At 43.5% G+C, this 12,815-nt stretch overlaps 1 protein-coding gene across 3 annotated transcripts in view; it reads right to left on the bottom strand.

Annotated features, from left to right (window-relative positions):
- The window catches only part of Gab1 (GRB2 associated binding protein 1), an 85,227-nt gene continuing 72,412 nt past the window's right edge, over window positions 1-12,815 (bottom strand). For 2 of the 3 annotated variants that reach the window (XM_090356904.1, XM_090356902.1), the window contains 5 exons: window positions 7,431-7,520; window positions 5,592-5,685; window positions 4,138-4,261; window positions 1,619-1,741; window positions 1-477 (listed from right to left, as the gene is read on the bottom strand). In XM_090356904.1, the coding sequence (XP_090213030.1) occupies window positions 319-477; window positions 1,619-1,741; window positions 4,138-4,261; window positions 5,592-5,685; window positions 7,431-7,520 (590 nt within the window). In that variant the 3' untranslated portion in view covers window positions 1-318. The remainder of the gene's footprint in view (window positions 478-1,618; window positions 1,742-4,137; window positions 4,262-5,591; window positions 5,686-7,430; window positions 7,521-12,815) is intronic. The other variant, XM_090356903.1, reaches the window with a different exon arrangement.

Here is a 12,815-nt window from a genome sequence, read left to right on the forward strand (position 1 = left end):
TTCACTGGGAATACCTAAGCCAATGTTTTCAATGGAAAAGTGCATAAATACAGTGATACTACGAGTGCAGTTAACCACGGGAGTCAAATGTGACCGCGTCCCCACATTATTTACGAGCTGTGGACTGTTGACATGGCGCAAGCACCGGGTACAGTCCAAACTGCCCCATGTTGTGTAAGGCCCTCTGACGTCAGCTCTGCTCACTTGAGGATCAAATCCACCTAGAGATGAAGTGTCAAGACCGACTCCCTCTCCACATGGGCTTCATCTTTACAATGCACTTCGCATCTGCGTGGGCCGGCAGCCAGCGGGAGGTTTTCATTTCACGCTCTTGGTTGGTGTTTCCGACTCAGTGGACTGCCTGCCATCTGTCCACGCTTCCCGCGTGCTCTTCAGAGCCAGGGTCTTCTGCTGGTCCACCACCACGTAGTCCACTCTCTCGTCCGCTACGCTGCTGCCTGAGCCGCTGCTCTTTTGCTACATACAGAAAAAATACAAATATAAAGGGGAAAAAGAAACAGACAAGAGTGCCACAAGCAAGGGGGGTTTCTGAGTGAAGCTCAGCTTTCAAATGGACAGAGTCACAGATGCTCTGTAACTAAATATCCTTGAGATTCGACTGGGTCTCCCTAAGTGAGATTGCTTCAGCTAAACAGTAGTGTCATTTCCCTAAATCTAGCTGCTCTCTCTCTCTCTTAAAAAGTGTGTGTGTATATGTGTGTGTGTGTAGAGAGAGAGAGAGCGAGGGGCGGAGAGACAGAGAGAGACAGAGACAGAGAGACAGAGACAGAGAGAGAGACAGAGAGAGAGGGGGGGGAATAATGGGACCTAAACTCCAAGGCAGGTACTCTCTGTTTTTTTCTTTTAGGTTGGTGCTTTACCACTTGGGCCATCTCTCCACTCCCTGCTCTTAGCTGGTTAAATGAAGAGTCTCAGGGACGTTATTGCACAGGCGGTCTTCAAAATGTTATCCTCCGATTACTGCCTCCTGAGTAACTAGGAGAGGCACTCAGCTACTCAAATGTGAAATACTATCATTTAAAATACCGTATAGAATGCTTCACACGAATGCTCCACTCGCAGGAGCTGAGATGGTGGAGACACTGTGTGCTGGAGCCAGAGGCAGGGAATGACACTACCTCCTGGCCCCTGGGAAAAGGGAATACAAACCCTTTCTGGAGGAAACCTGCATCCTGGGGATTCAGCCACGAATAAACTCCCAGGGAATGCACTGTGAGTGTGGCTTAACAAACACAAAATTCGGACTCCCCCGGACTTAAGATTTTATCATTATAGCTTCAGAGACTCACAAAATATTTAAGAGACAAAAGAAGAGCAGAGGGAGAAGTTAGGAAAGTCAGTGTGGTATGGATAAAGAGAACCAACTTGAACTTCATTTTAGAAATATAAGAAACCTGAAGCTCGGTGGGAATGCTTGCCTCCTGTGTGCAGGGCTCTGAGTCCCCTCCGCAGCATCTGCCCACCCTTCACCCGAGCAATCAAATCAAGTAAATACTAGACTTCACCAATTTTCAGTTAAACCTCATAAAGTTTCCTCAACAATGAGGATTCTTTAAGGCCTCGGCATTCTGCAGGTACAGAACAAGGTTTCACTCACCTTCCGTGGGGGTGTAGATTTCCCGGAATCTAAATCTAGATCTAAGTATTCCACTTGCTTGTCCCCTTTGGGCTTCACCATAGGACTGCTTCCTCCATCCAGACTGTGATTGCCGAAAAGACTCTGAGAGCATCACATATACACACACGTGGAAAAACAAAACCAAAACCAAAAACCAGTGGTCAAACATCCACGAAATGGTCAAATATTCATGAAACATACTTCCTTCCCGTCTGTGCCTTTATTTCTTTGAGATCAGGCCCTCTTGCTATCTTCCCCATCATGATCCCCAACTCCTAGATGCAGCTGATCCTCTGATCTCAGCCTTTCGAGGAGTTGTGATTACAGGTATGCATTGCCCTACCCCCCACCTAGTACTTATTTGCCATCCACCGAAGCCTACCTGTTTCCATAGAATCTGTTGTCAGGAAATGACTGTTTAGAAAATCATACTTTTAGGACTAAAATAGTAAGAGTGGATCACAACCTGAAAGTAGTTTCAAAAAAATTACTTAAAAAAAGTTTACATTCAGGGCCGGGAGTGTAGCCTAGTGGTAGAGTGCTTGCCTAACAGGCACGAAGCCATGGTTTTGATTCCTCGGTGCCACATACACAGCAAAGGCCAGGGGAGGTTCTGCGGCTCAAGTGGAAGAGCACTAGCCTCGACAAAGTCCAAGGACAGTGCCCAGGCCCTCAATTCAAGCTCCAGGACTAGCAAAAAAAGAAAAAGTTTAAATTTGGTTCGACTATGACACAAATGTCAAGCCTCAGGTGGCTGTAAAAAGAAATTCAATCTAAACTGGTGTATGCATATGTGAGCGCATGTGCCAGTACTGGGCCCTGAACTCAGGGCCTTGCTTGCCTTTTTCCATTCAAGGCAGTTCTGTAACAGTATTATGTACTCAACTCCCATGAACACGTGAGCCACACAACAGAGGGCAAGGACGATGCATCTGCCATGACTCCCTGGATTGACTACTTTTCTGATACAGTTCTGGGCTTGAGCTCAGGCTCTCTCACTCTTGTTCATCATTTTTTGCTCAAGGCTGGCATTCTACCACTGGAGCCGCACCTCCATTTCTGACTTTTTGCTGGTTAATTGGAGAAAAGAGTCTCTTGGACTTTTCTACCAGGGGACTGGGGGGGGGGGGCCAGGGAGGGACCTGGCTTTGAACCTACATCCTTAGATCTCTGCACTATGCTTAGACTTGTGAACAAAGAAATACACCAGGTTTTCTAAAGTCATCATGATTTATTTTCTGTTTCTCTGGTTTTCAGTTTATTTGCTGTTTCTGTTTCTGTATCTAATCTAGCTGATATTCTTATCCACTACAACACAAATAACAGAACAAGCAGTAAATCTGGTATCAAGAAAAGCAAAAGCAAAATGTGTTTAGCAGTTAAATTTCTCAAACATCTGAACTATTTATTTTCTGCCAACTGCCTGATTTCTGGAAAACAAAATGCCTGCTGCTGTTGGGAAAGTTCTCATGCGTATGTCACATAGCAACTAGAAACATACTATGTTTGTTCTTTTTTTTTTTTTAAATGCAAGGATAAGTTACTGAAAGATCACAGAACACCTTCTGTGTGAGAAAACTTCACCCTAAGACTGTAATGCCACTGGCCTGGAGAATTACAGTATAATCTGCTTCCAGTATACTTTTTAGAAGAATATCAAAATTACAGTATATCTCAGATAAATATAACTGGAAAATGTCTCTACAACTGCAGTAGTATGGGTCTGAAATGTCACTCCAAGTCTCATACGATGAAAGCTTGGTTCTCAGAATGGCATTATTGCGAAGTGTGGGAACTTGCTTATTTACAGGCTTGAAATCAGGGCCTGGGCACAGACTCTTGGCTTTTTTCCTCAAGGCTGGTGCTCTACCACTTGAGCCACAGCTCCACTTGAGGTTTTTTGGTAGTTAATTGGAGAAAAGTGTCTCATGGACTTTCCTGCTGGGACTGGTCTTAAACTGCAATCCTCAGATCTCAGCTTCCTGAGGAGCTAGGATTACAGGTATGAGACACCAGAACCCAGCAAGCTGGTGAATGGGGGGCAGTAGGGTGGAAGGAAGTCTTTAGGAGGTGGGGGGGGGCCTAGAAGAAGACTATGAGACCCTGGCACCTCCTCACTCTACTCTGCTTCCTGGGCATGAAGTGATTAGGTTTGCTCTGCCAATCTCTCCTGCCTCAATATACCAACATGGACCCAAAGCAGTGAGGTCAACCAACCACAGATTTGAACTTCCAAACCCCTGAGCCAAAAACAAGCAAGCTCTTCTGCTTGTTAGCTGATTGCCTCGGTCCCTGGTACAGTGGAGAAACACAAACACAAATTCCTGTTTTTCTAACGCTCTACCAGTGGAAGAGGGCACTATGTCCTTTCCTGGTTTTAGAATTCTGTGACTTTTTAGAAAGTCTCTGACTTTCCCTGCATATAGCAGGCAAGACAGAAGGGGAAGACAATGATAATAGGGCAGCTCGGGACAGGAGAAGAGAGGAAGCCTGCCTACCGGGTCTTCCCCGGCCAGGGCTGGGTTCATGGGGACGTAGTTCTCTTCACTGTCGTGGGAGTCACTGCTGGATGTGGTGCTGTGCACGGAATCCGGCCGCGGCGACATGGGGAACCTGGAGGAGCTAAGAGCACAGCTGTCACCCCAAAAAGCCAAGTCCTCATTCTTCACACAACTAACGTTCAGAACCGTGTTAAAGAAAACACTTTGAACATGGAATTATCTTATGCAATACAGAGTTATTCTACTGAGACTGACCACAGTAGAAACAAAAACACACATTTGTTTTAAATATAAAAGAATACAGATCTTTCTTACATGGGCTGTAACAAGGCTATCACCACATATCATAAAAACTCCCAGGGATGCAGCACTGTACAGAGAGGAGAATGACCTTTTATTGATCCTGCGGTACTGAGGATTGAAATCAAGGTCTCTGCTGGATCACCCCAACATCCACATTTTAGAACCTTAATGAAAAGTGCTGGGATTTTTGTTGTTGGTGTTTGGTGGTACTAGGGCTTGAACTCAGGACCTTCCACGTAGGCAGACACCCTACCACCAACCTAGGCCTCCCGCTGTGTTTTTCACTGGTTATTTCTTTTTCCTTAACAAGTGTTTTGCTTATTTGATTTTGTTTCTTGTTTCCATGTCATGAGTTCATTTTGATAAATATTATTGTATGTGATCAGATTCTTGGTCAATTGTGCCTTTGTGTTCATTCCCTAACACAAGGTTTTTCTTTGCCAGACTTGGAGTTCGAACTCCAAGGCTGGACACTGCCCGTAAGCAAATTCTGCTCAAGGCTAGAGCTCTACCAGTTGCGCCACAGTGCCACTCTGGCTTTTTCTGTGATTAGCTGGAAGAAAGGGTCTCACAGACTTTCCTGCCTGGGCGGCTTTGAACCATGATCCTCAGATCTCCGCCTCCTGAGTAGCTTCAATAACGTGTGTAAGCCACCAACACCAAGTTGACACTGGTTATTTTTAAGATAGGATCTTGGATCTATATACTTGGACTATGATCCACCTATTTCTTTTTAGCACACACCACCACTTCACCTTGTCTCCATTAAGGAAGTCTTACAGACTTTCCTGCCTGGACGGGCCTAGGCTTTTTCAGTTTGGGCACTGGGAGAATCAGGGTTTGAACTCAGTGCCCGGGTGCTGGCCCTTTGCTGGTTTGGCTCAAGACTAGTGTACCACTCGAGCCGCAGGTCTACTTCTTCTAGGCTGGCCTTGAACGACAGATTTCTCCCTTCTCAGCCCTGTCACAAGGATGAGCTACTGATTCCTGCCTATGAAATAGTTTTTACTTTGCAGAACTTCCAAAAGGAGGCTTCTCCATACCATTCTTGGAAACCATTTTTTTTTTCTGGACATTTTCCTTGATAATGACAATTCTAGAATGATAGTCATCATATTCAAAGTGATCCATTCTAACAAAGTACTTACTCTCGAGCAAAACTCCTGGTGATTGGAGACCTAACTGGAGCCTGTAGTTCCTCCCACTCTGGCAAAGGTTTTATTTCTAAAGGTGCTGGCTTGGCTGAAAAGAAAAACAAGTAGCTTTTAATATACACAACCTTGGAAAACAAACCGAACCCCTTCTCTCTTTCTCAATTTCTAGTTACTGGCTAGAATACATCTAAGCCCAGCTAATCTCACAGATGAACTCAAGTTCACGGGTGTCACGTGCTAAGGTTAGAGCGAAAGAGTGGCAAAATGCTAAATTAGGTGATGTTTTGTGGTTCTTCACTCAAAGCCTACAGCTGTACTGCACTGTAACACCTTGCTTTGAAATGAAAGTAGATAATTGTATGGATAAAAATGAAATGAAAACAAAAAGAAAGAGTAGTGTGACCAAATTCTTCCATAGTTACTTGACTTATACTTTTATTTCATTCATTTATTCAGCACTAATTTAATCCTCACACCACTATGGGATGATCTTTGTGAAAGTGTTCCAATTATTCAATACTTGAGCATCTCCTTTACACAACAACCAGATACGTACAATGATGAATGGGCAGTGTGAGAGACAGAATAAGCTAAAAGAAAAACCAAACCTTTGGTAAAACCAAGAGTTAATAAGCAAATATTTTAGAACAATTCCTATCCAAACTTGAAACAAACAAAACAAAAGAATTTAATTGTAGCTTTAGATTTAAATTCAGCACTGGGAAATTTTCATAATTACTTTGAAACAATCACCTTATACTTTTAGCTTACTTTAACTCAGGAATTTACTACTAAATTAAAGTAATGCTCATACTTTTATTTATAAGGGGTCTTCACTTATTTTCTCATTACCACAGTAGACTATACTAAACAGGTACTCTCCTCTTCTGGTTTCTTAAGGAGGGGTCTTATGGGATCTGGGCCTTTTTAGTCAAGACTAATTGAAATCCTTTTCAGAAATGTATGGAGTAAACAACAACAACAACAACAACAAAAGAAACTCAAAATAATACAATCTGTATTAATTATATTTCAGAAGATTGTAGAAACATAAATCTCAGTTATGCTTCATCTTGCCACTTCAAGGAAAAATGCTCATGTTTTCCATTTTTCCTCAGTCTTTGTTCACAAGTGTAATTTTAATCAACTATGCTATAATTAGCATGAAACTGCAAAATAAATGTTCATTTCAAAGGTCTTAAACAGACTCTCAGAGGCTTAAAACTGAGTGTTTTTGTCAACTCAAATATAAGAAAGACTAGATGTATTAGAAACAAGTTAAAGAAGCTCTCCTTATCTATATACTTAAATGTACAGAATATTACGGCACTACAAGCTTTTTCTTTAATGTTTTACTTTTTTTTTAACCACCAAAAGGCTAATAGTTTAGCTCTCAATTTCTAAGCAATGACATCCTTAATAAATGGAGATAATCCTTTAGTCTTAGAACAAAATTCATGCATATATATTATATATGTATATATTATATACACATATACACATGCACAGAGAGGAAACACCTGTGATTCACAAGACATTCACCAGCTTAAATTAAATGATCGTTGTCCAAGTAAAGGGAATAATGCAAAAGACAAAGCTGACTACAACGTATCCAACATTTAACGTGCTGCAGATAAAGGGATGACATACAAACTCCTCTTGTGTCATGAGAGGCATTCACTGTAGAAAGACCATGCTGGGGGACTTTATTTACAACAGCAGTTGTAAAGTAATGTAATATATATATATATTTTTTTAACTTTCTAAGAAAATCATTACAAAATAAAATGAACTCCCAACACCCCAGAAAGCATGCAGTGCTAAAGTACATACCCTTTCTTCTTGTAGCAAAGCCACCTATGATTTGTGAATCGGTTCGCTCTAAACCATGGGGTTTAGGTCTTAAAATTTTAGGACTTTGACCTAATTGGTAAAAAGAAGACTCTCTTAATAGACTGTTATTTTTAAGGGGGAAAATGGATTCTATAAAAAGGAAATTTCAAAGAATAAAAAAAGCAACCAGAGCCCTGTGCAGAAATGTTATCTCTCAAAAACATGTGGGAAAAACTCCAGTTCTCTCACACAGGATTCATGCTTGGCACAACGAAGGGACACTGCATGCCACCGCGGAATAAGCAACAGTTATAAAAGGTGTTAGGTTGACTGGATCCCCAGCCTGGCTACTAATCTTGATGGGAGGAAAAACAGATCCAAGAAAAATTCTGCAGTCCTTCAGACCAGTATCACTGGTATGTTTTCTTTTTTTTCCTGGGGCTTGACCTCAGGACCTGGGCACTGTCCCTGACCTTCTTTTTTTGCTCAAGACTAGCCCTCTCATTTAAGACACAGCACCACTTCTGGTCTTTTCTATTTACATGGTGCTGAGGAATAGAACCCAGAGCTTCAAGCATGCTACCACTAAGCCATATTCCCAGCCCGGAACCCAGTATTTTAAAAAGAATTAAGCAGCTGTACAAAGATGTTTCAATTCCAGAAGTTTATGATATAGCCTAATCAATGAGTTTCACCCCTCCCCGCATTCTGCGCAATCCATCCCTACCCTCCTTAGTACTTCAGTGTTTATACAGTGTAGATCCTATTTAATGACTACTTGATCACCCAGCCACTCTCCACTTGGGTAACGCCCCTCTCATAGACACCCTCCTCCCTCCTGAAGCGAAGAGACAGCACCTAGGCCCTGCATTCAAGCTCCAGTACTGGTACGGGCACGTGTGCACACACACACACGTACATGGCCTAGGAGTAGAATGCTTGCCTAGCATGCACGTAGCCCTGGGTTTGATTCCTCAGTACCACATACAGAAGCTGGAAGTGGTGTTGTGACTCAAGTAGTAGGTCATTAGCTTTGAGAAAGCCCAACGATAGTGCCCAGGCCCTGACTTCAAGCCCCAGGACTGGCAAAGAAAGAAAGAAAGAAAGAAAGAAAGAAAGAAAGAAAGAAAGAAAGAAAGAAAGAAAGAAAGAAAGAAAGAAAGAAAGAAAGAAAGAAAGAAGGAAAGAAAGAGAGAGAAGAGAGAGAGAGAGAGAGAGAGAGAGAGAGAGACAGAGAGAGAGAGAGAGACAGAGAGAGAGAGAGAGAGAGACAGAGAGAGAGAGAATAGTTGGTCTTTAAAAACAGAATTGCATAGCATAATCCGCTAGCCTCCCTTGCCCTGGGCCCCTAAATCATATTTTCTCCCTTCAAGGCCCCCAGTGTCCATCAGAAATGGATGACTTCACCTAGGAAGTGCCTCTAAATATTGGATCACTGTGAACAGGGCTTTTCGGGCACGAGGAGCCTCAACGAGTCCCCACTCTTATGTGCTGGAAGAGGGGCAGCCCAGGGTGCTTTTCTGGTCTGGAGGCCTTGTCAAGCTACAGATACCACTGGAAGAGTCCAACAAACGCACACCTGTATTAGCTGCCTGCTGGACACAAATCACATTGTATTGTTGTGTGTCCCGTCCTTGAGATCTAAGTGCCCTCAGATCTCCAAAACTCACTGCAAACCCACCCTCCACTCCCCAGGTGAGGAAAAGAACCAGAAAAAGGGCTTTTTGTTACTCTCCCACTTGATCCTGTCCCAATCCTGGCGTTGGAAAACTGGGCAAAGCTCCCCAAGGCAGATGACTTTTAAAAGGTGTGATTTTGACATCATTTTACACTGAAGAGTATAATTATTTTTTTCTACTGTATTCTTTCATCACAATGAGCTGCCTAGAGACAGCCTGCAAAAAACCCTGTAATGGAGTCAAGCATGGATCCGGGCATGGGAGAGGGAGATCAGGCACCGTAAGGCATTTGGCACGCCTTCCTTTTCTTGGTACTTTCTTCCCTCCTTTCTGGCCACCTACCCACTGGCAAACACAGCCAGTCTTATGCCTTCTCTGAAAGGATCTTGCATAAGGTTTCCTCTAAGGAGAAGTTCCAGAAACTTCCTTCCCTCCTACTACGGCTTAATTGCCATGGGAGCTCTCAACCCTGGCTCAGGGGAGCTTCGTGCACAGTGCCAAGAATTCACCTCAACCACAGTCTCTTCCTGGCCATTAAGAACTATAAGTTTACTTTTCCCCCTCTTCTGCTAGACCTGCCGCGAGCTTCTGAGGGGAGGCGACTTGCCGGCCTTGAGTTTGGCCAAAGGGATAAAAGTACTTCGTAGACCTACATGGAATAGTGAGGAGTCAGTTTCTCTCAGCACTGGTAGAGTTCAATCAGCTCACTCTGAGAGCTTTGCTGGTCCTTTCAGAGGAAAAAGTGAACAACTGGATGCTACTTTAAAAGTTGTTTATCCCAAACTGGGTTAACACTATGGTGAATTCACATTTCAAACAGGCAAATATGATCCTTTTTTTTTTTTTTTTTTTTTTGGTCAGTTATGTGACTTGAACTTGAGCCTGGGTAAGGCTAGTATTCTACCACTTGAGCCACTGTGCCACTTTCCAGTTTTCTGGTAGTAAGAGTTTACAAACTTGCATGGCTGGGCTGGCTTTGAACCATGATCCTTAGATCTCAGCCTCCTGAGTAGCTAGGATTACAGGGGTGAGCCCCCAGCCCCCAGCTTTTTTGAAGTTTATTTATACCAGAGTTGGGGGGGGGTGCACACACATGCATGTGTGCGCATGCCGATACAGGAGCTTGAACTCAGGTCCTTTATCTCTCTTGGCTTTTCCACTCCAGGCTTGTGCTCTGGTGATAGAGCCACTCTTGCACTTCTGGCTTTTTAAGTGGTTAACTGGAGATAAGAGTCTTGATTTTATCTGCCCAGGCTGGCTTTGAACATCGGTCCTCAGGTATGAGCTACTGGTGTTTCACTGATAGGTATTCCTATAACTACTGCTCACAGGCACTCAATGAAATGAGAATTTTATTTATTTTCTGTACTATTATGTGTTTAATGTAACTTAAATGATTTCCTCTTCCAAAGTTTTATAGATTATGCCCTTTGTAGTAAACATCTCCAAAATGAAGATGAAAGAAAAGTAATTCATACAATTACCCTCCACTAATTCCAACAGGCAATCAAGACAGCCTAAGAAAAATGTGTATTCTTGTTCTAATAGGTTCACCATATAAAGAGGAATATAATAATAATTATAAACCATAAAAGGTCAAGAATACATAGAGACCTCTCCTTACATTAAGAAGACGATACTATAAAACTGTTTCCCGTATCTATTTTATTCATTTATTTTTATTTTGCCAGTCTTGAGGCTTAAAATTCATGGCCTGGGCACGGTTCCTGAGCTGCTTTGCTCAAGGCTAGTACTCTATCACTTGAGCCACTTCCAGTTTTCCGATGGTTAACCGGAGGTAAGAGTCTCGTGGACTTTAGAGCCTGGGCTGGCTTTGAACTGAGATCCTCAGATCTCAGCCTCCCAAGTAGCTAGGATTATAGGCGTCAGCAACCAGCACTCAGCCAGGGCTGGCTTTAAACCAAGGCCCTCAGATTTCACCTTCCCATTTAGCTAGGATTATAGGTGTCAGCCATTGGCTTAGGTGAGTTTATTGAGTAAATACAGCTTATTTATATAAGAGAAGCCACAATAGGTACCTTATTGAAATTTCCTATACTTTACAAAATCACTTTTTCCATTAGAAATATACACCTTTGACATCGTAAAAACACAAATCTCCATTGCCAGTGATTTAATCCCCTTTCCCAGTATTTCACACAAGCTTAAAAGGTCTCTTCTATTAATACAGTATGTGCAAAATTTCATTCAAAACAAGTACTACAGTGACATAGTTTATGAAAATATGGCTAGCACAAACTGGGTGACAGGCAAGATATCTGTGCGTTGGTATTCAGAGACCTCTGTGGCTTCTACTACCCAGAAACATTCGAAAGCCTCATTTGTCCTCCACACCACCACAGCTATTGGCTAAAACAGGGCAGAAACAAGGTTCAAACACCTCCTGCTTGCTGCAGGGCCAATGAAAGGACAGAACCACGGAGCACAGTGGTTCTAGGCACTGAACTCGTTGTCAAGCTTGAAGTAATCAAGCTGTATCTGGTAGAAGTAGATTTTCTTATTTTAGATAATCACCACCCCAATCGTGGCCCTCTGTGGCCTGGGCAGGCTGGGTGCTGCTGGTGTCCCAAGAAACTCATCTTTACAGCTGTGGGCTCAAAGGTGGCCACTTGTCCCAGCAGCGGCCAGTGTGCGGGCTGACCTGCAACCCACTATGTGGACTAGGTGAAGAGACACGCCAGGTGGATCACATGACCCGTGAGCCACCTGAGGTGAGGAAATGATGAATGGGGTGTTAGAACCGGATGCATAAAAAAGGAGGCAGGAGGCAGGGGCGGGTCCCAGAGACACACTGCCAGCCAAAGCTCTCGGAAAGCAGAGCTCATTTAACAGAGTGGAAGAAAACAGAAAAGAAGAGGGGAAGGGAGAGGACACAGCCAAGCAAGAACTGCCCACGAGACAGTGCACAGAGGACAGGATGGGGGCCTCAAACTGCCTCTGCTCCTGCTTCCAGTTCAGCCAAGAGTAACCCTACTTAAAAAAAACAAGCCAACTCTTTTTCCTGAGTCTGAGTCTGAAGTTCTCTTGTCTGCAACCAAACTTGGCAGCAGGGGCCACACTGTCAGCCCCGGTGACTGAGCTGTGTACACCACGGCTGTACATTAAGAAACTTGCCAGTGCAGGGGCACCCTAGCTCAGGAGAGTCACCAGAAAGCATGCCGAAATACAGCTCGCTGGGGTCAGTGTTCAGACGACTTCAGCCAAAATTTCAAAACCTTGAACAGATGTTATCCAAGGTGACTAACCAGTTTCTTTTCTAGCCAGACACCGGTGGCTCACACCTGTAATCCTTAGCTATTCCGGAGGCTCAGATATGAGAATCTTGGTTCAAAGCCAGCCATGAGACTCTTATCTCCAAATGACCACCAGAAAACTGGAAGTGGTGCTGTGGCTCAAGTGGTAGAGCACTAACTAGCCTTGAGCTAGAGAGCTCAGGGACAAGGCCCAGGCCCAGAGTTCAAGTCCCATGACCAACAAAAAAAGGTTTTTTGTTTTGTAGGTTTTTTTGTTTTTTTTGCAGAGCTCTTCAGCCAGGTACTACCTTAAGAGTTTTTCCTTTTTCTCTCTTGTCTGGTCTCTTCTCAGTGTGTGTGTGCGTGTGTGTGCGTGCGTGCGCGTGCGTGTGTGTGTGTGTGTGTGTGTGTGTGTGTGTGTGTGTGTGTTTCTGCTAATGGTTGAACTCAGG

Source organism: Megascapheus bottae, chromosome 23, assembly GCF_031878675.1.
Source record: "Megascapheus bottae isolate mThoBot1 chromosome 23, mThoBot2.hap1, whole genome shotgun sequence".
Taxonomy (NCBI): domain Eukaryota; kingdom Metazoa; phylum Chordata; class Mammalia; order Rodentia; family Geomyidae; genus Megascapheus; species Megascapheus bottae.